Genomic DNA, 25,753 nt, shown 5'->3' with positions numbered 1-25,753 from the left:
AAGGCCATAATGGCAGAGTTCTAGGGATCTCACAATATTACAGTGGTGCTTCAGGTTACAGATGCTTCAGGTTACAGACTCCGCTAACCCAGAAATAGTACCTCGGGTTAAGAACTTTGCTTCAGGATGAGAACAGAAATCGTGCAGCAGCAGTGGGAGGCCCCATTAGCTAAAGTGGTACCTCAGGTTAAGAACAGTTTCAGGTTACGGAATGAATTAAGTATGTAACCAGAGGTACCACTGTGCTGCTAGGTGCTCAAAATACAGTAAACCAAACATACCCAACTATTTAGTGAAGAAATGCTTTATGAGCTTGTTAATTTTTATAAGAGACAGTAACCTTGCTTTGAAAAAAGGTGCAATACGTCTAGAGACATGAACCAGAGAAGTGCTTCTTGGAATTTTACTCATTGTACCGAGATTAAGTAGCAACAAGAGATCCTTCAGTGACCTGATGCTGTTCTTTCTTAGTCAGACTTCCATCTGTCTCTCACCCTCTTTCTCATGTACACACATAACCAGCAGCACTCATATGTGGAAGTAGTAAGCACTAGAGGTGTGCAGGAGCTCATGCTGAGATTTTAATCATAGGGTTTTATTTTACCCAAACTCTCCAGCGTCAGTATTTTGGGGGAGGAGGAAATCAATAGTCTTTGTTTCAAGTGCTTCTTGCTCTTTCTCAAGTTCTGTCTCAGAGGACCAGGAACATTATTAAAGGTGTGGTGGTGGTGCAGTTAGGTTTGCTGCAGCTGTGTAAAGCAAATACATTCTGAGCGGCATTCCTGAGCACTCAGAGGGCGTGTGCCGTGGGACAGTGGCCAAGAGAGCTTTCTAGAGTTAAGAATCCTTTGTGGGCAACTGTGAAGTCCCTTGAAGAAAAACACCATATAAGACTTCATGAACTCCCCTGTGGTGGCAAGACAATTCAAATGCTTCCTGCTTTTGTCTTACCTATTCCTAGGGAAAGTCATCACCATTCTTTATCATGGATGAGGTAAGTTGTGACAGACAGCCTCTGGGATTCCGGAAAAGAACAGTGGGAGTGAACAGGTAACAAGCATATATGCATTAAGATACCTATGATCTTGTTTTGTTTTCTAATTCTTATTTGTGGAATCTGCCAGTATACAGTGATAAAGTTTATGACAGAAATGAAACCAGGAAATGAAAATGTGAAAATTCCTGATTACAGACATTCTACAATGAATTTTGCTTGTAAAGGCAATAAAATGAAATACAACATAGAGATAATCTGGTCCAGGAATTGCGTATTAAAGAATAAAAACAGAATCAACCTCTGCACCATATAAAAATTCAGTGTTTTGCTGTAAATGCGATTTGCAGTTCTCGTTAAACACAATGTACTTAATCTCTTTCTCTAATTGGAGGACCATTACTTTAATTCATCTAATATTGATTCAACATCTTTTAAACTACATCAACTTCACCTACAGGTCCTGTATAAGTCTTTGATCGAATTTCATTAGCATATATTTAAAGTAACATCCATGTTGTGCAATTCATTTAGATCATTTCTTATATTCCTTGAATCATGGGGAAATGGAAGGCTTAAAAAAATGATCTTAACAATAAATTGAAATCCACACAGGCCTAATACTACTTTCTTTGTAGGTTTTCAGCCCTTAAAGTACTACATTGTTGATTTTTGTTCTTTTTCTGATGCATATAGATTCTGAAATACTAGCACAGCATCTGCCATTTCTCAAAGGTACTACAGGTATGCTGCAAGTGGCAATTTCTCCCTTCCAGCTCACTCTGCCTTTTATTCCAGACACAGGGCTGTCATTCAGTTATAGTTCCTCAGTAGAACAGAGTGTCCTTTCTCCATTTTCCTTCCTCCTTCTCTCTGGCATTAACTGATTTCCCCGGCTCTTTAAATGGAAGCTGATGCTGGAGAGAACAATGAAAGAAAACCACCTGAGTACACTGTGATGCGGTAACCCTGTGCTACCGCAAGTAGAAGTAAGGCAATTTGCTGTTATGAAGGTGAACTGCAGAGGCCACAATGCCTGTATTATAGGGCAAGGTTTGGGATGGAAGGAGAATCTCTGGGCATGGTGCCCATAGTAGGTTTTGGGAAAGGAGTTGAAGGAAACTTATTTCCTACATGGTGCTGTAAATATATTAATTGGCATAAAATATAGAGAAGTCAATTGTCAGCCTTTATACAGCTTTGGTTCCTGTATAGGACACACTTCTTTCCTTTGATGAAGACAAGTTTTCCCCATTTCTGGACTGGTGTGGAATTCAGTTTCATCTACCCTTTGAGACAAGGCATTGCTGTGCCTAACTTCCATCTCCCAATATTCCAACCCCCACAGCAGTAACAATGGTCTTGCATGCAACACAGCTGATAGGGTAAACTGCACAGAACTATGGATGTAAACAAAACCTTTTATTAACAGTCAACTTTTCACAGAATCAGTTGAATACATGTAACAATGTATTTACAAAACAAGCAACACACTATTTGCAGACACCTTTTAAATGCCATCATCAGTTAGCTGATTTTTTTTTTAAGATCCCAGTATTGCACATATCAGCTTGATGATCAACCATCTAACCATAGATATCAGTTTATGAGACACAATTTGAATAAACTTAGACTACCAGGCAAACATCCCAGACCCCCAAATTTAGCTTAAAATTGGCAACATCAACAAATTGCACTGAAAGCCTAATAAAAACCATCTAGTAAATGTTCACTTAGAAACTTAAAGCAGACTAATTCTCTGTAATAAGCAAAGTAGGGAGTGGGGGGGGGGGTCCCTGATCACAGTCAACCACCAGCACTGAAAATCCTCTCATTACGAACAATAAGAGTGAAAGGATATGGTACTCTTCATTTCACCCAATTTTGACATTATGGGAGGCATGCTGATATGCCTATTGCACTACCAGAGCCTTGATGGGTTAAAAAATGGAGTTAGATCTCTGCTCTGCTAAGTTAAGGTTTGTATGTATTATAGCGTAACTGACTGCTTGATTCAATGTTTGCAGGTATGTCTGTTTGGAATGGGACCATTGTCCACAAAAGGATACTGCATTAAGCAGAACACTTTACATAGTTGTGGTTAGTGATTTGGGACTGTACTGCGTAAGACAAACATGAAGCAAGTTTAATACCAATTACTTGCTTAGGAGTGTGGGAGAATTGAATCTCAAATTCTTCACCTTTCTAGCCCCCTCCTGAAAGCACCAACTATTCAGATGATGCAGGCAGGCAGATGCTCTTACACTCAAGCTTGAATTCAACCCACTGATGTGCATATCTGGAGTGGGGCTCAAGGCAGCAATTCTGTATGTATTTCTTAAAAGAGAGATTTTTTTATTGAAATCAAAGGGACTTACTTCTGAGTACAGAACTGCACAGCACAGAATTGGGAAAGAAACTTGAATGTTTGTTGTCACAAGAAAATTTAAAGCAATTTTTGAAATCACAACTTCTACTTTAAAAGCATAAATAAAAGTTTGTAGTCCTTAAAGGCATCACAGGACATTTATATACCATGATTCAGTATGCATAAACCAACAATTTACAAATATAATCATTGGATTCATCCACCAGTATACACAAGACGGCATATAATCCATATGCAACAGAAGACTAGACAATGATAAGACAGGGATACGGAAAGGTTAAAAAAAAATTACACAGGTAAACAGATGCACAATACATGATGCACAATTCAAAAACTCTAAGACAGGAGTGTTATGCACAATTCAAAAACTCAGATGGGGTAGTGCTAGACCACTTACAGTTCTCTGTCAGAAGCAAGGGCATAGAGGCAAACATGCACAACACCATTCCTTAGTAAGTGTTGTTACAAGGCACAAGGGTCCAGTGCTTGCATATGAATTAACTGAAAATATAACACCACAACAGTACTTGGTAACTTGGCTTTTTCAGTGGACTAGTATAAAAGTATCTATTGAAAAGGTTGCTAGAATGCAAAAAGCACTGCTGCCACTGAGACTACAACTGATATAATTCTCCTTGAGTGAGAGCTTAGTTTGTACAAGTTTAACAAACTGTGACTCAAAATGTATCATGCATGGGCACTTAAAGCTGCAGTCCTGTGCATATTTTTAAGAATAAGTCCCACTGAGCAAAATGAGGTTTCCTTACAGATTGAGCTAAGCACAAAGAGGCTTTATCTACATATTTTTGCCTAGAAGTCATAGCCTACAAATTAAAATGTCTGGAATTTGATCCAACAATACTAAAACAATACTTGGAATTGGTTAAAAGGGAATTGCATATAAATACAGAACAGAGGATGCCATCCCAATGTTCCAGATTTACAAATAAAACCTTCCATGGGTACAGTTGCCCACCAGGGGCTTAAAGTATCTTGTGTTTTTGCTCCCTGCCAGGAACTACAAAATCATAGACTCAATGCAGTTGTAAAGATGGCTGGTCGCCTGTGTACCAGAAGTTGCCAGAAGTTCTGTTCTGTTGATATCCTTGCAGACATTCAGGGCTTGCCCCACAGTCTCCTCAAATGACAGGTCAGAGTTACATAAGTAAACATGCCACTTCTTAAAAATTTAACCCCTCTCATTGCTCTGGCAGCAATGGGTAGAGCGCATAATAACAGCAGACAAAGCTGTTTGTGTAATCTTCATCTCAACTGGACTTGACAAAACGCAACCCAAGGTACTGTGCAACTACAGCCACTTATTTCATTTACATCTGTGCCAAGTCACTCTGCAGCTCAGTGTTCATTATAAAAGATTCTACACAATTTAAAATAACTAGTGTGGCAAGCTAAAAAACCCACACATTTAATTTGTTAATACATTTAAGTTTGACACGGATGGCATTTTTTGTCAAGCAGAACTGTGATTTGTTGGACTTGATTTGCACTGTTTGCTGCCTGTTTTACAACCACTGCAGTTCATTATACACTAACACAAACATATTTTAAATATGAATCTATCGCAAATCCTCCATTTATATTTACAAGAACACTTATAAATAAGCAGCAGAGTGTTTATGCTCAAACGATGAGAAAGTGTTTTTGGCTAAATATGTAGATTTTTTTGGTGACTGCAATGTATCTTTGGCATATCTAATATACACTATATAATATTATTTGTCTTAACTGTACATCATTTCGGGGGGGGGGGATGACAGTATCTTAGCAAACTGAGCACATCACAAATAGAAAGAAAGAAAATGTAAGCCAGACCGTTTCAAGATGTCAGAAAGGTTTTGATTCAAAATTTGAGGAGGATGCTAAATTCAGTCTGGTGCTAAATACTTTTTGTCACACCACTCTCCAAACTCTCTTCAAAACCCCATAGGTTATGCACAGACCCTTATAATATATGCACAAAGCATTGAATGGGCAGTAGGGCAATGGTGACCGAAACCCTGTCTCTGAGCATGGAAACCTTTGAAATTAGGTTCAATAAATACAAATTGGGCTAACAACTTACATTCTGCAGACAGCACCCTTAGCACCTTGGTTTTTCCTGCAGACCTCTCTGCTGGAACAGCCCATTAAATATGGGGTGTGCATAGGCTCTAAGATTTGCTTTGTACATTTTAAAAACTTACAATCTGCTTCTAAGTCATTCTGTGCTCTGTTTGCTTCAATCTGTTTGTTTGTTTTTTTCGGTTCAGAGCTGCTCTGTATAAAATGAAGCTGCGTGCTCCCGATTTACTATAATGGGGAATCTAAAGTGAATCTAAAAACCTTCCTCCCACCTTTGACCAAAATGGATGAAATTTACACGCCCAGGAGCTCCATCAGAGAGATTAAATCTGCCAAATTGCAGACAAAGAGGTCCAGGGACTTTTATTGTGGGAGAATTAAAGGACTTCACTTTCCTCCATAACGCTCTACTGGATAAGTGCAGGGAAACGGGAGTTTGTCTCTTTCTTACCATAAAACAATTAAGTGATAGCCAAGTGGTGCATATTCTTACCTGAACATTATTTTAACATTTGCAGCTTCACAACAGCCTTTCTTTCTGACTGAGCAAAGAAGACAATTGAGGAGCAAAGTGGCTGCAAGTTCCTCTTTGGGGGTCTGCATAGTTTTGGCTTACTGTGTTATGCAAACCATGCTATTATAAATGCAAACATTGAATTATACAGCACAGAAAAGCAAAGAAACAGAGCAACAGAACCCCAGGAGAGGGCCCTATCTGATTTGGGGGAAGTTACTGATATCATGTGTCAATGAAAAAAAGGAGGAAATCCCCAAACCCTGCAATTCTCGTTGTTCTATTCCTGGAGCCGTTGCACACCCCTAATATCTGCATAACCTTCTTGTTTGTTACCCAATATCTGTATAATTTTCTTATTTGCTATAAGCACCATTCTTTTCTTGTTTCGTTTTTTTGAAACAGATACTATGAATCTAATCTGGGCATTTTGCCCATTCATCTAGCTCTTTTCTTTGCCAAGGATATGAGTACTGTTCCTTCATTGATTGGGATCTTTTACCATAGTGTTTCAAAGTAGATAATTTGCTCTTTTGCCATAAGAAATGAAACCGAAGCACACAAATGTATAAAACAGCATAATCTTTAGCTCACATGCCAGACACAGCCTGGGATATTTGTTCCAATACTTAACAGTCAAGAATAAGCTTCAAAGTGCAAGTACTTAATGTCCAACATGCTTCATGTTTAGTGAATTCAGAATTCAGCAAGTGTTTCTCAAGGTTCGTATTGCATTGAGCAAAACACCTTGGAAGTTTTGCAAAACTTGCTCCTGACCAGGTACTAATGCACAAGACTGAGTTTGAAAGCTGATACTTTCATAATACCTGTGAATTCATTGATAAGATACATTATGCTACATAACTTACACTACTAGCATTTTCACATCTTTTTTTCCTTCACAAGTGCATGTAAATAAGGCACTATGCAGTGTGGGGCAAACTCGAGTATAAAAATGTAGCAAAACTTCAAAAATACTTGTAAGAACTTAAAATTATATAACAAAACACTGCCTGTAACACCTTCTAGCTAAGTCTACATGCACAGTTTACACTACATAAACTTTATAAATTTGCAAAATTGTCTCAAGACAAAAAAAAAGGAACTGTTTCTCTTCTTAGCAACATTTAAAAAAACCATTATTTCTAAGCATTGCGGATTTGGCTACATTAATGTACATAACCTCTCATTCATTAAATATTATGAATAGATATTCTGTACAAACACAGAGATCTAGTATTAAGGCATATTCACAAGAAATGGCTTTGTTTACAATTTATCCCTGTAGATAATTTACTCAGGGGTTTTGAAAAATATGAAATCATTTTTAAAAATTTCAGAGATAATGACTTCAGATCCCAAATAATACTACTACAATCACAGGTAAAACTCCAGATTACCTCAGTGGATCTGGTCTTGATAAAGTATATTTCCAATTCAATATCATACTAATTTTAGGAAGAATCTGGTCATCTTTCTAACTCTCACTAATCATGTAAGAATAGAAAATTATTTTATTTTATTTTAGGAACTCTGAGGTATAATTCCTTAAACTTCCCTTACTATTTTGGAGAAAATATGGCTGATGAAAATTATTAAGCATAGAAATTACTTATGAAAACGTAACTGTGGGTTTTAATTTTTGTTAGGTCACTATAGTTACTGAACTGTTAAATCTACAAATATGTTATCTGTGCCTTAAAAATAACCTACAAAATAACCCACCTCAAAAGGTACTGAAAGGTACAGGTTTGTGCGGCAGAAATGCACACGTGATATGTGAAAGATTTTCCAAGTAATGTTCCAAAGTAATGCATGATCAAGGCCAATGTGTGAAAAGTACATGCTTTTGAATAGCCAGTGCCACCTATCAGACAAATACAGATTAGTACTTCTCTAAGTAAGGCATCCAATTTAGTTTTTTGTTTGTCTGATGTTACAGTAAAGGCTCCCCAAACATTTGTGTACTTCCTGCACTAAGCCCCTTCTGCCTTAACAAGGTTAACTATGACTAGCATATTGGCAGTTCAGATCCCAGTTTCCCCAACTCTGAGAACAGGCAAACAAAAATAGGATTGAACTATAGAGCCATAGGTTGGAAGGGGCCTTGAAGCTTGGTTAGTCCTACCAAGATGATGCATGAAATCCACAGCCACAGCATCCCCACCGGAGTCTGTGGAGTGCTTTAATATCACTTGAAGAGCATGATGAAATGATACAGAATTCCGTTTAGGCTCTAGCATCATCAGTTGACAGTGCAACAACTGAAGGACAACACACCAAATTCTTGGCCTTATCAACTAATAACGATACTAATTAAATATAGGCTGGGTGAGGGAGGAACTTCCTGAGCTTCATTCAGGACGCCATTGCCACACTTTCCAAGAACTGTGACTGCAAATGTGGAACATTATGAACTTTTCGCTATAACACACTTAAGACAATTCTAGTAATGAGAAACATACAGTCTTAGAAAGGCAAGGCATTTCAGCAGTGTCATGAGCAGATTCATTTTTCAAGGTTCCACAGCAGCAAAGGTACGTAGCTTGTTGATTGGCCAGCAGGAAATCCATGTTGATTCTCTCCACTTGCTTCAGTAAAATTGTTAGAACCAAAAGAGAAGCTTTCACGCATATTGAACTGCTCGTCTCAGATTGGACAACCAATTTTCACAGGCTGGAATTTCACAGTCAGCTGTTCCTCAAGTTACATGACTTCTGATAACTCCACTCTCCCTTCGGTGGCAATGACTTCCTTTTCCATGCTGGCGGTGGTCCTGTTTTCACACAGCTTCTGCTTGAGTTTATTGAGTTCATACTCATGCAAGATTTTCTGAGTTAAGTACTTCTCACGCTTTATTTTGGCTTTCACTTCAGCCGGGACATCAGGAATCATCCAAGCCACAAAGAATTTGACAATGAAAACAACATGCTGCAAGGCAGGGGAACAATGCAAAAATAGGAAGATGTATGCAAAGAACTATGGAGGCAAGGTATTTCATCAAACAGTTGTTATTCCCTGTCCTAAACATTTGCAATGCAGACTTTTATAGGCTTGAGCTCTGAGAAAGATGGTTTTGCAAAGTGATGATATCTTCCTACACCAGGCTTCCTCAACCTCGGCCCTCCAGATGTTTTGAGACTACAATTCCCATCATCCCTGACCACTGGTTCTGCTAGCTAGGGATCATGGGAGTTGTAGACCAAAAACATCTGGAGGGCCGAGGTTGAGGAAGCCTGTCCTACACCTTAAAGTTGTGGCTACAAAGGGGGGTTTTTGGGGGGGGGGGATCAACAATAGCATGCCATGCACACTAATTTCATCAGCTTGGGATGCATTTAGATAAATAGCACAAACTTTTGGGAGGCAAAACAACAGAGGGTTGTTTGCAGTAAAGCTTGCAAAATTCTGCAATTCTTTTATAATCTGCATATATGCAAATGGTATTCGATTCTGGATTTCTGTTTGCAACTTGTAAATCCTTTGTGTTTTGTTGTTAAAGGTAAAGGTAAAGGTACCCCTGCCCATACGGGCCAGTCTTGACAGACTCTGGGGTTGTGCGCCCATCTCACTTAAGAGGCCAGGGGCCAGCGCTGTCCGGAGACACTTCCGGGTCACGTGGCCAGCGTGACATCGCTGCTCTGGCGAGCCAGAGCTGCACACGGAAACGCCGTTTACCTTCCCGCTAGAAAGCGGTCCCTATTTATCTACTTGCACCCGGAGGTGCTTTCGAACTGCTAGGTTGGCAGGCGCTGGGACCGAGCAGCGGGAGCGCACCCCGCCGCAGGGATTCGAACCGCCGACCTTTCGATCGGCAAGTCCTAGGCGCTGAGGCTTTAACCCACAGCGCCACCTGCGTCCCGTTTTGTTGTTACCTTTCTTTTAAAGCTACAATTCCATGAATCACAACAAGATAATTTTGTACCCTCATCAAAACTGCAGTAACTCTACACTGACACTCTACACTGAATCAATTACAAGAGGCAAGGGAACAACTTACCTCCATAATAATGATAAAAGCCATCTTGGCAGCCAGGATGTGCCAGAACTGCATTGTGTGTGCATATTTCCTCTCATGGTCTGGTGGATATCGATAGTCCCTGTACCTGTTGAATACAAACATGTAAAGGTGAAGGGCCACATTCAAAGGCAGACAGATTACAAGCTCAGTGGCATTTACATTCAAATACACCTGTCACTTAAGAAGCCTTTTGATCCTGATCTTAATGTTTTGCTTTATTTATTTCTTTTCAGGACATGGCTCTTGTAACTGGTTCAGTGTCCCTCGTTTGCTCTTTCGTAGCAAAAGCAAACTGTAGAGCACATGCTAGCAGAGCTTTCAGCTTTCATAAGGTGATGTTTGGCTAGGTAGATCATGGAAGAGCATAAATCAGGGAACAGAAACGTAAAACAAGACGTGATGTAGGAAAGTTCTTCAAACAAAGCACTAAAGCTTAAATAGTACATACAGAAGCCTTGGGCTTTAAGGGGAACATGTCCTTCACTTCTACTGTAGATTTCCATGGCTCATTTATAGCCAACAGGAACAGTCCTCTTCACATGCAACTCACACAAATGGATAGCACAGATATAAAGAGCGCTGCGTGTATAGCCCCACCCCTGAGGCAATGTGAGTCCTCCTGGCCCCCCATGAGCAACACCTTCCATTGACAAAAACGGCTCCCTCTTCCAGAAGGTATCTGTAAGCACACTGGGGGCCAGGAGGAATTACATAAGCTCCAGGGTAAAGCTAAATGTGTAGTCTTTTACAGCCATGATGCCCCTTTGCATAAGAAATGATTCTGTAGGCACCTTGTAGTGAAAAGCCATGTGGAATCTTGTGTGTTATAGTAGCCCCATTCCAAGAGGTGCACTCAACAGGGAATAGGGTTATCAGGAATGTCATAGAGGTAGCACTGGATAAAACAAAATGTTGAATCCATTCCTAGCCGATTACATATGAGTCTTCTTTTAAAGGAGACTGTAAAAGTCTCCATGTGATACAACTCCCCTTTCTCCAAACTCTGATATATGCATTTTATTTTAGGTCACCTCTCCAGGTGAGACAATCACAGAGCTACTGAAAACTGTAGTTCTGTGTTGTGGGCCCCCTCTTCCCCTAGTGACATGTTAGAGAAGCAGGTGACATCACATCATTTATTTATTTATTTTAGCTTTTCCTGACCCGCATAACATGTTACTGAGAAAGGTGGCAGGGGGGTTGCCAATATGGGGTTGCAGAGACACCATGATCAGCATCCGATCTCGGTGATCATGGGCAGGAGGCGGAGTTACGCTAAGACCAGACCGTGTCATTACTGAGGAGGCAGGTTTAGTCGTTGTTTGAAGACTATCCCTGCCTCCGGGTCTGGCCTTGACCGGATGGATACTGGAATCAACGGGGGAAACCTACATGACCTGAAGGCGTTGCTGTGTAATGCCAGGTCAATGATGAAAAAAACCACTGCCATCCACGACCTGATTGTGGATGGAGGATTTGACCTGGCATGTGTGACAGAGACCTGGTTGGAGGAAGCAGATGGGCCTGTCCTTGCCGCTGCTTGCCCACCAGGTTTCTCTTATGCACAGCAACCCAGGTCATGTGGGCGGGGAGGGGGGGGTTGCAGTGATTTTTAGGAAGTCACTAGCTTGCACCAGGCGTCCTACTGGGAAGATCCAGGTCTCTGAGTGCATGTTCTGGAAGTTGGGCAATAGGGGCAGTACAGGATTCCTTTTGGTGTACTGACCTCCCCGCTGCACCAAGGATTCCCTGTCTGAACTGCTTCAGGTCGTGGCGGATTTTCTCCTGGAGACACCTAGTTTGGTTGTCCTAGGGGATTTTAACATCCATGCCGACACGACCTTACAAGGGGCTGTTCGGGACTTCATGGAAAGCATGGCCTCCATGGGGCTGTCCCTGAATAAGTTTGGCCCAACGCATAGTCATGGACATGCCTTAGACCTGGTGTTCACCTCTAGTGACGTGGGTGATCTGACACTAAGTAAAGGTGAAACAAAAGAAGTGCCATGGTCAGATCACTTCCTGGTGCAACTGGACTTCTCCGCGACCCTTCCCCTCTGCAGGGAGGTGGGACCAATTCGGTTGGTCCGCCCCTGCCACTTAATGGATCCAAATGGTTTCCAGAGAGTGGTAGGGGATGCTTTATCCCATGTTGATGGCCTTTCAGCTGATTCCCTGGTGGCCCGCTGGAATGCGGAGTTAACCAGGGCTATCGACTGTCTGGCTCCGAAGCGCCCTCTCCGATTGCATGGAGCCCGGACAGCCCCATGGTTTTCTTCGGAGCTGAGGGCGATGAAACAATCGCTGAGACGGCTAGAGCGTCGGTGGCAAAAAACTCACTCCGAATCTGACCGGACACAGGTTAGAGCTCAACGTCGAGCCTACCAAGTGGCGATAGCGACGGCGAAGACTTTCTTCACTGCCTCTATTGCATCTGCAGAAAATAGTAGCAGGAGACTCTTTCAGGTGGTTCGCAATTTAACGGAACCACCTTTACCACTGGGGCCTTGTAAAGACCCCAAGATCTCCTGCAACGATTTTGCAAAGTTTTTTGCAGATAAAATCACTCATATTCGGAAGGAGCTAGACACCACCGTGGGAGCAGGGCTGGGGCGGGAGATTGCTAGAGCTCTGTCTGGTCAAGTTGCATGGAATCAATTTTAATCCGTTACCCCTGAGGATGTGGAAAGGCTGCTTGGACGCGTGAAACCAACCACCTGTCTCCTTGATCCTTGCCCATCCTGGCCAATAAAAGCAAGCCGGGAAGGGCTGGGCGATGGGCTCTGCGGGGTGGTGAATGCTTCCCTCTGTGAGGGAACATTCCCAGATCCGCTGAAAGAGGCGGTCATTAAACCGCTTCTCAAAAAACCATCTTTAGACCCGGCCAGTATGGCCAACTATCGCCCAGTCTCAAATCTGCCATTCTTGGGCAAGGTGATTGAGCGCGTGGTTGCTGAACAACTCCAGGCACACCTGGAGGATGCGGACCATTTGGATCCCTTCTAATCGGGATTCAGGCCTCATCATGGGACTGAAACTGCCTTGGTCGCGCTGGTTGATGATCTCCGGCGAGCTAGGGACAAAGGTGAGAGTTGTTTCCTAGTTCTGCTGGATCTCTCAGCGGCGTTTGATACCATCGACCATGACATCCTTCTGGACCGTCTAGAGGGGCTGGGAGCTGGGGGCACTGTTATGCAGTGGTTTTGCTCCTTCCTCCTGGGCCGGGTTCAGAAAGTGGTGGTGGGGGATGAGTGTACAGACCCCTGGGCCCTCACTTGTGGGGTGCCTCAGGGTTCTGTCCTCTCCCCCATGCTTTTTAACATCTATATGAAGCCGCTGGGAGAGATCATCAGGGGGTTTGGACTGGGTGTCCATCAATATGCAGATGATACCCAGCTCTACCTCTCTTTCAAATCAGAAACAGTGAAGGCGGTGAAGGTCCTGTGTGAGTGTCTGGAGGCAGTTGGAGGATGGATGGCGGCTGATGGATTGAGGTTGAATCCTGACAAGACAGAAGTACTGTTTTGGGGGGACAGGGGCGGGCTGGTGTGGAGGACTCCCTGGTCCTGAATAGGGTAACTGTGCCCCTGAAGGACCAGGTGCGCAGCCTGGGAGTCATTTTGGACTCACAGCTGTCCATGGAGGCGCAGGTCAATTCTGTATCCAGGGCAGCTGTTTACCAACTCCACCTGGTACGCAGGCTGAGACCCTACCTGCCCGCGGACTGTCTCACCAGAGTGGTGCATGCCCTGGTTATCTCCCGCTTGGACTACTGCAATGCGCTCTACGTGGGGCTACCTTTGAAGGTGGCTCGGAAACTACAACTAATCCAGAATGCGGCAGCTAGACTGGTGACTGGGGGCGGCCGCCGAGACCACATAACACCGGTCTTGAAAGACCTACATTGGCTCCCAGTATGTTTCCGAGCACAATTCAAAGTGCTGGTGTTGACCTTTAAAGCCCTAAACGGCCTCGGCCCAGTATACCTAAAGGAGCGTCTCCACCCCCATTGTTCTGCCCGGACGCTGAGGTCCAGCACCAAGGGCCTTCTGGCGGTTCCCTCATTGCGAGAAGCAAAGCTACAGGGTACCAGGCAGAGGGCCTTCTTGGTAGTCGCGCCTGCCCTGTGGAAAGCCCTCCCATCAGATGTCAAAGCGATAAATAACTACCTGACATTCAGAAGACATCTTAAGGCAGCCCTGTTCAGGGAAGTTTTTAATCTGTGATATTTTAGTGTATTTTTGGTTTCTATGGAAGCCGCCCATCTGGCTGGGTACAAATAATAATAATAATAATAATAATCATTATTATTATTATCATTATCATCATCATCATCATTATCATTATCATTATCACATCTACTTCTAGAGTGAAATTACTTTAAATTTAAAAGTGAGAATAAGGCAATGAAAGGTTGTAGTCTTTACACTTCCTTACTTCTGTCCTTTGGGCTACATTTGTTCTTTTTTTCCTACTACCGTACTGGTAATATTGCCACAATTACATCTTGCCTTCAAGATGACATCAAATTACATTCCCTAAAACTCCTATAATAAAGCAAATGTCTTATTCTGATGACTAAAGGGCCCCTCATTTCATCTTATAGAAGGCAACAGTAAGGAGAAGAATTTAATGATCAAGACCAATATAACTGATTTATTACATAAATCTGCTGCAAAACACACACACACACACACACACACACACACAAACAAACAGACATGTAAAAGGGGTTAATTGCAACTAACCTGCAAGTGGAAAAGTTTTCTGGGTTTATGTCAGGCCTGTTTTTATCAGGAAAATCTGAGGTTTGAAATATGGAGAGGCTGTCATTAATGTATCCAGACATGGGTGAAGAAGGATCCATAGAGTAGGCATAATAATATACCAATCGAGGGATCATATCAGATGTGAAGGCAACAATAAATGCCTGCAAGAAAGAAGTTGGATTATATGTTAAATGTTTCATTCACAGGAAATGCAAAGAAATGAACAATGTATCTACCTTTGAATACTAATCCATGCACAGATACGAAGGTCACCAGCTGACCTTAAGCCACTCTTTCTCAGCCTAAGCTACTTCACAAGAATGTTGTGAGGATATCGGAGAAGAAGAAAAACCAGGTATGCCACTTCGAGCTCCATTGAAACAGGGATTGAAAAGTGTCTATTTATTGATATATGTAAAAACATAAGAACAATGGTGATTTATCAGATGAAAACCCTACCTAGTCCAGCAACCCATTTCCCACAGTGGTCTATCAGATGGCTACGTGAAGCCCACAAGTAAGACAAGAGCACTTGCCTGTTCCTATTCCACAGCACCTAGCATTCAGAGCCTCTGATGCTGAAGGAAACCTGGATGTACAACTGGTAAACTTAACTGGACCCATTATTGATCTGCCAGTGCTCTATGATCCTCTGCCAAGGCTCTCTTCCATGTACCTCTTCCATCTGGAGTATGACAATACCTTCAGAGGAGAGGGCTTTCTTGGCAGTGGTTATAAAGCATCCTTCCCAAAGAGGAAGGTGCAATCATTTAAATGCTAGGCAATAGCACATTTTAATTGATTTAATTGAGCAATCATTTAATAGTTCATTTTAAAGCTTTCATCTGCTGCTTTTATCTTTGTTTTTGTATTTCATTACATTGATCTTTTATGTTTAGTGCTGCCCTGAAATCTAACCTGACAAAGCATGGTCCACAATGAAGGCACCACTATGGATGCTTTGCCATTCACACTTCTGCGAAGGTCAGGTCGAAAACCATCAATTTATTCCACTAATTTTAATGGAACTAACTTTAGCTGAATCGGGGTCCTGTGCTTTACATATTACAATTTCCCTTAGAAAAAAAGTGATTATGTTGGAGTGCACCAATTAGCACCTTCTTAGAGCTTCGGTTCCCAGGATCCCTGAAGTAAGACATGAGCTTTAAAACAATGTGTACTACCATACACCTTCCAATTAGCTTACAAATTTTTACGTACACCCAAGCCTCAGCAAAATGCAGGACCAGCTGTATGGACTCTAATACAATAGCAAGTCAAAGAGGCACAAAACAAGGATGCCCACTGTCTTCCTTCCTATTAATCTTGGCTCTGGAACCTCTAGCAAACCGAATCCAAGCAGCCACAGACATCAAGGGAGTGGAAATAAAAGACAGAACCTATAAATTAGGGCACTTTGCAGAAGACCTGATGATCACAACACCAGACCCCATAACACAGCAACCACCCTAACCAAAGAACTCAACACATTTGCAATGGTGTCGGGCCAACAATTAAACATTGCAAAATCTGAGGCCATGTGTTTCAACATCCCCCTTATATCCAAAAAGAATTTCCCCCAATCTCTCTCACCACCAAGGAAATATAACAGGCAAATAGAAAGCGAACCCACACAAGTGACACTGACACAAAACCCCACACATACACTGAGTACAAGAATAGAAGCATTACCACACCACTCTACTCACTGTCCCCCTCCCCCTCTTTTCTTCCCAACCTAATACTGCATGCAACACTAATGTCTCACAACAAATGAAACGGATCTGTAGAAAACACAACTTGAAAAAACAGACAATGCACATATTTTTGTAAACTAAGAAATCATACACGCACACACACACACACACACACACACACACAACTTACATTTGTGACAACAGACAAGATAGCCATCCCATTCAGAATTTCTTGCCAGACTCCTATGCTATGGGCTTTGGCTGCCACTGGCCTTCTAAACTGTGTTGTAAGCTTCCAAGAATCAACTCGAATTTCCAGGATATTGTTCATCAGAGCAAGTAGTGGAGCCAAAGGAAAAGAGGCCACAAATAAAGTGATAAATCCAAACTGGATAACTACATGAAAAGGAGAGAGAGAAATAAAGGAAAACATCTGAATGAAACCTTAGAGAATTTACATTTGAATTAATTGTGAATAGTAAACATACATATCAGAATATTTGTGTGCAGCTGTGGATGCAAGTACATGGTATGAATCAAAACAAATGTAGCAAGTATTCCTGGGGAAAAAGTAAGCCTGTTTTTACATTTAAGGACTTAATTCAGAAAAAATGGTAGTTATTTATTAAGAAAAATAATACAGAGACCTGAAGATGAAGAGATCTATTCCAGAATAAGACTGAAAATATTTTCCCTGAAGAAGAAAAACCCTAACACAGAAAAGGAAATTCTACCTCTTCCTTCAAGTCTTTCACTCACAGGCTGGAAGCCAACAACCTTCCAGATGTTGCTGGACTACAGCTCCCATCATACCTGACCATAGGCCACACCGACTGGGGTTTATGGGAGCTGGAGTCCAACAACATCTGGAAGAGCACATGTTCCCCACTCCTTAGTTCTCATGACCTACCATAGTCTGCAGTCAATCTTAAGCATGCATGATCAAAGCAATGGCATAGTCTTTCTCTCTGCCTCCACTTTCTTCCCTTTTCTTGGTTGATTTCCCTTGACTGAATTTAGATTGTAAGCTCCTCAGGGCAGGGTCTCTGTAAGTGCCATGCATACTGTTGGCATGGTAATCACACTAAATGATAAACCAAGAGTTTGTGTGACTTTAGCTGTGTTCCATCCCCATCCCTGGCCTAAAAGCCTTCATGGCAGTAGTGGCTGGTGTGGCAGCCATCAATGCTCTCCCAGCTTCCAAACACAGTATGTTGCTGGCACTTACAGGACGGAGAGAGGCTAGGAGCATGGTGCTATGCAGTGGACCCAGCCCACTGCTGTTGCCATTATGTGCCTGCACAGTGCCTAGTTTGGTGCTGGGAGGGCAGTGGTGCCCTACCTAAGCCACCACACTGGCCGCTACAGCTTCATTGAGACTTTATTTCCTTGCAAGTCACTCCTCTCCATGGCTGTCAAAGTGAGCATGGATGGGAGAGAAGGGCATTTTACAAGGTAATAAAATTTTAAATGGGGAAGAAGGGGCTACGATCTGACAAGCTGCCCAGTGAGAATAGGATGGGGTCTTAAAACTGAATAATAGAATGCATATTTGCCTTTACACTATAATCTTCTCTGCCCCCCAGCTTTAAATTTTCATTTGGTAATACAGGTGTCCCCCCCCCACTTACGCAGGGGTTATGTTCTGGGCCATCATGCACATAAGTGAAATTGCATAAAGTGGGAAGCACCCTCTAAAATGCCTCGAAATGCTCATTTTTCCATGCTTTCTAGCTCCCTCTCATGCTCTCTCTCAATACAACTCTCTCTTCAACTAGTGTAGAAGCTCTGGGGCCAGATGGAGGCTGGAAGATGCATGGGGAGGCTGAGCAGCCTAAACAAAACCCAGCTGTGTCTCAAGTCTCTTTGGGGCTTCCTCCGCCCTCACTGATGTCCTCTTTGGGCTCTGTGAGGGTCTCCTCATGAGCAATGAGGACTCTCTCCCGCCATTTCCTGGTATGATTCTATTTAGAACATGGGAAAGTGGGGAGATGCCTGTATGGTCCACAATAAATAAAAAAATATTTCGCTCTATGGTGCTTTCAGATAAAGAGAAAACCCAAAACATACTTTATTCATTACTGCAATGAATGCCAACTCAAATCAGCGTCTGCTTTTAGTTTCTTAAAGGCTAGCACACAAAACACAATGTAGCAGCCATAACAGCACTATTTTAGAACAGATTTTCTTGCAAGCTACCATATGCCATCTGTTGGCTGCTCTGTGAAATCACAACAGCTGTTGGCTTCTTATCTTCTGCTCTCAGTAGTCATGCTCTGTTTATGTGGTAGCACATTGTGACAGCAGAAAGTTCATGTCTTTCACTGTACAGAATGGGTCAAACTGCAGATACTGCTGTGTTCAGATAAGGCAGGGGTTTAAGCCACATGAAGTCTGTGCTGAAAGCTCACTAAAAGCAACGTAATTATTGTTGTACACTGCAGCAAAATTTTAGAATATTTTTTTTAATGGATATTCTACATTTTGTACCCAAGAAGTTGATTCTTTTCCAATACTTCACAACTTGGCAGCCAGAAGTTGTTACTGTTTATATAGTGCCATCTATATATAAGGTGCTTTACAATGAAAAGGTTTGACAGGTCCCTATTCCTAGGGGACAGACAACCACTGCAAATGCATCTACAGGTGTATATGTAGTACTATTAGTTCACATAGTCTTTCAGCCAAGAGACATCAACTGAGGAATATGTATTAGCTCCATTCAATTGCACAGAAGAAAAGCAGCTGTCAGAAACTTAAAAAGCTCTATACAGAGGTATTTTATAACCATTCCTTGTGCTTACCCATTTCCAAGTACTCATAGAATAGGCCCAAGGCTCCAAAGTTCTGCAGATCATGGTCCTGCTCCCATCGACTGTATAAATTCTCAGGACTGCTACTGGCTTTCCGACGGCCCCACCAATTCCGGATCCAGCTGTGGGTTGGGGTAACAGAAAACACAGGATGGGGCAGGTTGCATAAAAGGCACAGCATTGAAGTCAGAATCATGTCCCATATGGTATGACAACCAAAGTGTTTACAAAATATCTCTCCCATAAAGAAGACTACCAAGGGTTTAATACAGTGTGGGAAAAGTCCAGATTACAGGGCCACTGTAGTTCTATGTGGGTGTTCTAAATCACACAACATACACAATGCATCTCTGCAGTCAAATCACCTACCATCATCACCCCTACTGTTCGCACACTGGGGTGAAAGTCTGAAAAGAGGAGCTTGGCTCTTTGTGTGTATGACAGTGCCATGATTTGCAACCCTGATCTCACAGTGCTCCAAATCAAAGAGAGACCATGTGTGTGCAGACACTCCCTCCTATAGCACTGATTCTGGTGCCTAGGAATGCTCCCTCTTTTCCAGTTCCATAACCATTGCCTACATTTTTAATAATTTTCTCTCATCCTGCAGTAAGAAGTTTCTGCAACCAAAATTAATATCGTTATGCCTTTATGCGCTTACTGCGTTCACTGGTGAGATGCATAATGCAACCTATTCCTCCCTCTTAAAAACGAAACTTACTCAACCTGAAGGCATCACTTACGGTACAATAGCCTCTTGGATGTTGCCCCATATCTGTTTGCCAGCCATGATAATGGTAAGCTGCGTTGTCAGCTCTATCAGGCATCCTGCAGGATCACACTAATGAAACAAGGGTGGGGAGAGGAAGAAGCAACACATAATTGGTCTTTCCCTTGAAAACCACAGTGTTAAAGTAGAAGACAGGAACTCTTTACTAAGTAGTAAAAAAAGAAAGCAAAAAGAAAGAAAGCAAAACCACATGGGTTTAAACCTAAAACTGGTTACCTACAGAGCAACTGTTCTTGATTATGCCGAGAAATTAAACTGACTACAGCATCCACTATATTCCTCAACCTTACCAAGTTGACACCAAAAGCCAGCAGAAAGTTTCTGCCAGAAAAAGAGAACAGCAGGACCAAAAAAGCAGCTTTCCAGTGCTGGGCTTGTCATCTTTTGTTTTAGGAAAACTAAGGCAATGAGAATTGGTTAGAGAGCTGGGTCAGGGGTGAGAGGTTGAATTATGTGTATACCAAGTATTGATGTAAAGCACCTATTTTTAATATTAAAAAGCCAGCAGCCAAACATCTGACTGGCTGTTTCAAATCAACAGGCAACCCCCTCGTTTCTGTTCCTGGGCATGTGCAGCTTTTTTTCTGTGCCCAGCCTCCCAATTTTACTTCTGTCAGGTTCCTGATTCTTGCCTTCTCTTCTTGCCCACATTCCTCTGGACAGCTCAACCCAGGGAAGTAACCTGTTCCAACCTTCATTTTCTAAAGTTCCATGGATTCTCTAGGGCAGCAATCCTTCTTCTCAAGTTCTTGGCTCCTGCCTTCTTCTGCCATCCCCCCCATGGTCTCTCTGACTTCTCTGTCCCTTTCTAAGATCTGAACACCTCAACTAATGGCAGCCAGAGACTCAGAGGAAGGGAGCTAGGCTGACTTGCTTCCTTTGCCTCAGACCCGGTTAGCTGTACAGAGGATTCTTACGCAGAGAAGGTATATCCCACTATTTACCTAAGGTCATCTTCTGAGGAAGCACCCTGAAAATTTATCCATCACATTTTGTAGGGGCAATTTCACTGATAGGGAACAATAGATTTCAGCCTATCAAACCCAGAAGCTCTTTCTCCTACCCCACCCTGTCATTAGAGTGGCTTAGTCTGTCGGTGGCACTGTCAGCACCATAACAAAATCCCTTAATACTATACAAATTTATGATTTGGGAAGAAAGGGAGAGACAAAGTCTTAATGCCAGAATGAGAGACATGACTATTGCTCTCAGAGAGCCAGTCTGTTTCAGCAGTTTACTCTTGAGTTATATAATGCAAGGACCTTTGTTTGCAAATAGCACATTCCAAAACATACACTGACAAACACAGACAGGCATCTTCTACTGCATCTTATGTACATTTGTGACATTTTCCTGGCTTTTTATTCAGAATATTGTGCTGTTTTATTGGCCTGTCTTTACAAAAATGAGGGTGGTTGGCAATTACTTCCTTAATTCACTGAAAAATGACCCCATACCTCTTCATTTCTCCAGCGATCAAACATGTATGTGTAGTGACCTGGGTACCCCACAAATTTCCCTTTGAAGAAAGCCACGTAGAAACATGAAGAATAATAGTTGACAAACTGAAACAGGAACATCTTCATGGTGAGTCTGTTCTCGTATTCAAGGTGAGTTCTTGGGATCTCTGCAAGGTCAACAAAATAAACAAGGATTTTTTTTCTTTTCTGCACCATGCACAGCAAACAAGGCTACAGCAAACACTGACAATTTTGAATTTGGCTGAAGCACTGCAGAACTATTAGGTATGAGTAAGAACAGGGTTTCCAAAAGAATACTGCAAGATCATTCACTGCATTTTTATGCCAGCAGAGGGCAGCAGCTATAGAACAGTAAGTCAAGTCTATAGCCTCTCTATGCAAGTGACAGGACTACTGCAGAATTATTCCTATAGGTGAACAATTAAATTCTTTCACATTTAAAACACATTTCCACTGTGGAAAAATGAATGCAGATTAAAACATTTCCATTTGCCAGCTACAATTGGGGATCATCATCTTAGTTCAGGAAGCACTTATTTTAGGATTACTCTAAATGCTTCATTATCCCCTGATAATTTTATCTGAACAACAAACATCACTCTAGTGTGGTAGTTAATGACACAAATGGAAATCGTGGTCCAAATCTTAATTGTAAGGTTTGCAAATTGTAATAAATGCTCACATAAGCAGCCTATTCATATGAAAAGTGTAAAATCTGGAGGGGCGAGTCAAGAAAAATGTCACTTGTGGATGGTATATTATTATGGAAGGGGAGAAACGCTCTTCCATGAGTTCCCTACAGTGATGTTACACTCCTAATAAGTAGTTATTAGCATGGTCTAGCCAGCTGCAATAGTGTACAAGCTCTTCCTCATAAAATCACAGAACTAGGATGCAGCTGTGGATAATCTAGGAACAAAGCTACATGATTCGGGGGGAGGTCTCAAAAACAGTTTCCCAGGAATGCTAGCCAACTTGACCATATGGAAAAAGTGTACAAATATTCAGCTTCTGGTTGCCAATAAACTCAGCATTTCCACCACAGGGACAGAAACATATCCCTGACAGTTCTGTCTTTATGCAACATACCTACCCATATCTGTGATCCAGATGGCTATCCTCTCATACAAGAAATTCAGTATCATAATGATGACAAAATTCAGGCATGAAGCAGTGACCGATGTTGCCAGTTGTGGTGTCAGGATACCTTGAATAGGCTGCAAGGTTTGTGCATTCTCCATGATGCTGGCAAAAGCAGCATAGACGGCAAGGCGGTAAACTATCACAGCTATCATACTAGCTATGATCAAAAAGATCTGAGAGAAACCAGAGGGTTAAGGACAATGACATCGTATCAGAAACAGCCTTTGATGCTTTTTACTATATAGCAAGCATGGGGAACGCATGTCCCTACAGCTGTTGATGGACTCCAAGTCCCATCAGCCCCACCCATAATATCCAATGGACATGATGGGAGTTGTAGTTCAGCAACATCTGGAGGACCACCAGTTCCCTAACTGTGCCATATTCTAAGGACCAAACTACACATTGAGAATAATAGTGTAGTATGGCCCCATCAGGACTGTATCACTTCAGACTGCAAGAGGGAGGATATGTGTTTATCTGAAGGCTCATCTGATACTCATCCAATGTATTCTTCTTGCAAGTAAAACCCAAGTACATCAGGGTGAGAGCCAAGGCAGACCCTTTCCGCCTGATGCACTGTTATTTTTGTGTCTTTCAGTTGATATTTGCTACCAACAATTGTGTGTAATGGGTGCAATGCTGTGATAGTTCTGCATCTACCTCCAGGGTCAGTTTCAGAAAGCTGCAGTGGGGAGCTTCTGCTCAACCACCATGACACTTGTGTCGTAGAGTCCTACATGGCTCTGTTTTATGCCGCCATGCTCTTTCTCAAACTGCTCAGTAAGGTAATCTAACCTAGATCCATTTCTCTATGTCATGTGAGTCAAGTGAGCCTCAGCCAATGCCTAGATTTGGAAATGGACAGATGAGGGTCAAGACTGAAGCTGAATACTGACAAGGCAGAAGGACTGTGAGCAGGTGATTCTTGGGTTTGGGAGGCAGATGTTCAGTGTGTTCTGGATGGCACTGCACTCCCCCTGAAGTAGCACACATGGAACTTGAGTGTACTCCTTGATTTAACATTGCCACCTGATGCCTTAGCGGCCTTGTCTTTTAACATTTGCCTGGTTCTCCAGCTGCATCTGTTCCTGGCCAGAACCTCTGGTAATATCCTGGATGGTTTAGACACATAGGGCAACCCCTCAGTGTTATACACAGGGCTGCCCTTTAAGACAGAAGCTTCAATTAGTGAAGAACTCAGCTGACACAATTTTAACTGGCTCAGCCCAGTTGATTCACAGTATTCTGATTCAGAAAGAATTGTCTCGGCTACATGGTCACAACTGGGACCAGTATTCAAGATGGTGATATGTACTTGTAAAGTCTGAAATGGTTTGGGTCCTTTTCTGCAGTGGTACTCCAACTCTGGAACACCCTCTTCAATGCTGGTAAGCCTTTTGCTGACATTGTAATATTTCTGGTGCCTCTTGTATTTGGCCAAGCATTTCAAAGGGCTATGTTTGCTTTTGCTTTTTTAGCTTTTCCTGCCTATTTGTTTTCAAGGTTGGTTGTTTTTAATTGTGTTTGTGTTTCGCATAAGCTACAGTTTATGCTTATTGTACATTGCCCTGGAAACCGCTAGATGAAGGGAAATTTAGAAATAAGTAGAATAAATGTAGTCATGTCTTCAGTCTAAAGTGGTATAGTCCCAACAGAGCAGTAATATTGTCTTTTTCTGCTTAGCTTGTCTGTTAGTACACCAGGCAAAATCATGCAAAGCACACTAGTGGCATACTGTTTCAAAATCCACCAATACCATGTTACAATTTCATTGCATAGATATGGTAGCATTATAAACATTTGTGTTTATAACACATTATCCACATACTAAAGATCTCTCAATTTTTTTCTGTATTGAAATAGAGAAAGTTGAATTGATTCAGACATAAATGGTGCAATCCAGAACCCAATTTCTCCAGAGTGTTTTAGTCAATAATATATGACTACAGGTTATAGGAAAATTTTATTATCAAGCATTTGAACAATTCAAAATAGGGCAAAATTCCCTTGGTCTACAGACAACTACAGAGACTGATTATCTAGATCTGGTTTCAAGCCTGGTTATGGAACAGAGGCTCTTTGCAAAGAAAAGTGTATCCCTGTTGACTCTGCTAGACATCTTGACAGCTTTCAGTCCATCAAACATGGTATTCCTCTGGACCACCTTGCAGGGATGGGACTTGGAGGTACTGTTTTACAATGGCTCTGCTCCTTCCTGGAGGGACTCCTGTTTGACACCTTGGACATTGGCCTGCAGAGTCCCTCAGTGTTCTCTTCTGTCCCCTGTGCTATTTAACATTTACATGAAACCACTGAGAAAGGTAGTCTAGAGTTTTGGGGTTCATTGTCACCAGTATGCTGATGACCCAGCTCTATTTCTCCTTTCCACCAAAATCCAAGGAAGCAGTCTCAGATGCAAACCCACGTGTGTCATCTGTAATGGACTGGATGAGGGTGAACAAATTGAAACTTAATCTAGACAAGACAGAAGTGCTCTTGGTCAGTCAGAAGGCAGAACACGGAATAGGGATTCAGCCTGTGCTTGATGAAGACACAGTTTGGGTGTGCTCCTGGACTCCAGACTGAGCATGAATGACCAGGCTTCCGCAGTGGCCAGGAGTGCATTTGCACTGTGCCAACTGCACCCATTCCTTGAGATATCTCAATTGGCCACAGTGACACATGCCTTAGTTACCTCCTATGTGGATTACTGTAAAGCGCTCTAGATGGGGCTGCCTTTGAAAAGTGCTTAGAAACATCAACTGGCTCAAAGAGATATGATCAGATTATTGACCAGAGATAATTATAGGGAGCATAACCCTTTAGTGAGCAGTGGAACAGCTCCACTGTCTACCAGTCTGTTTCTAGGCACAATTCAAAGTGGTGGTTATGACCTTTAGGCGCTACATGGCTTAGGTCCAAGCTACCTGAAATAATGTATTCCCTCATACAAACCTGCTCAGGTTTTGAAATCTTCAGAAAAGGTCCTTCTCTTGGTCATGCCACACTCATATACACAGTAGGTGGGGACATAGTAAAGGGCCTTCTCAGTAGCTG

General features: G+C 42.2%; 1 protein-coding gene and 1 long non-coding RNA gene across 12 annotated transcripts in view; one reads left to right on the top strand and one right to left on the bottom strand.

Moving 5' to 3' along the window:
• Positions 1-25,753, top strand: part of LOC310851363 — a 690,313-nt gene that overhangs the window by 659,515 nt on the left and 5,045 nt on the right. The gene's annotated exons all lie outside the window — the stretch shown is intronic.
• Positions 2,396-25,753, bottom strand: part of ANO5 (anoctamin 5) — a 68,982-nt gene continuing 45,624 nt past the window's right edge. For all 11 annotated transcript variants that reach the window (XM_083749985.1, XM_083749986.1, XM_083749992.1 and 8 more), the window contains 8 exons: positions 22,644-22,866; positions 21,527-21,696; positions 20,023-20,120; positions 19,271-19,401; positions 16,657-16,862; positions 14,749-14,930; positions 9,980-10,085; positions 2,396-8,910 (listed from right to left, as the gene is read on the bottom strand). In XM_083749985.1, coding sequence (XP_083606111.1) covers positions 8,686-8,910; positions 9,980-10,085; positions 14,749-14,930; positions 16,657-16,862; positions 19,271-19,401; positions 20,023-20,120; positions 21,527-21,696; positions 22,644-22,866 — 1,341 coding nt within the window. In that variant the 3' untranslated portion in view covers positions 2,396-8,685. The remainder of the gene's footprint in view (positions 8,911-9,979; positions 10,086-14,748; positions 14,931-16,656; positions 16,863-19,270; positions 19,402-20,022; positions 20,121-21,526; positions 21,697-22,643; positions 22,867-25,753) is intronic.

This window comes from Podarcis gaigeae (assembly GCF_964106915.1).
Source record: "Podarcis gaigeae genome assembly, chromosome: 1".
NCBI lineage: Eukaryota > Metazoa > Chordata > Lepidosauria > Squamata > Lacertidae > Podarcis > Podarcis gaigeae.
The sequence above is the reverse complement of the archived record's forward strand: the minus strand, read 5'-3'. Positions and strand labels throughout refer to the sequence as shown.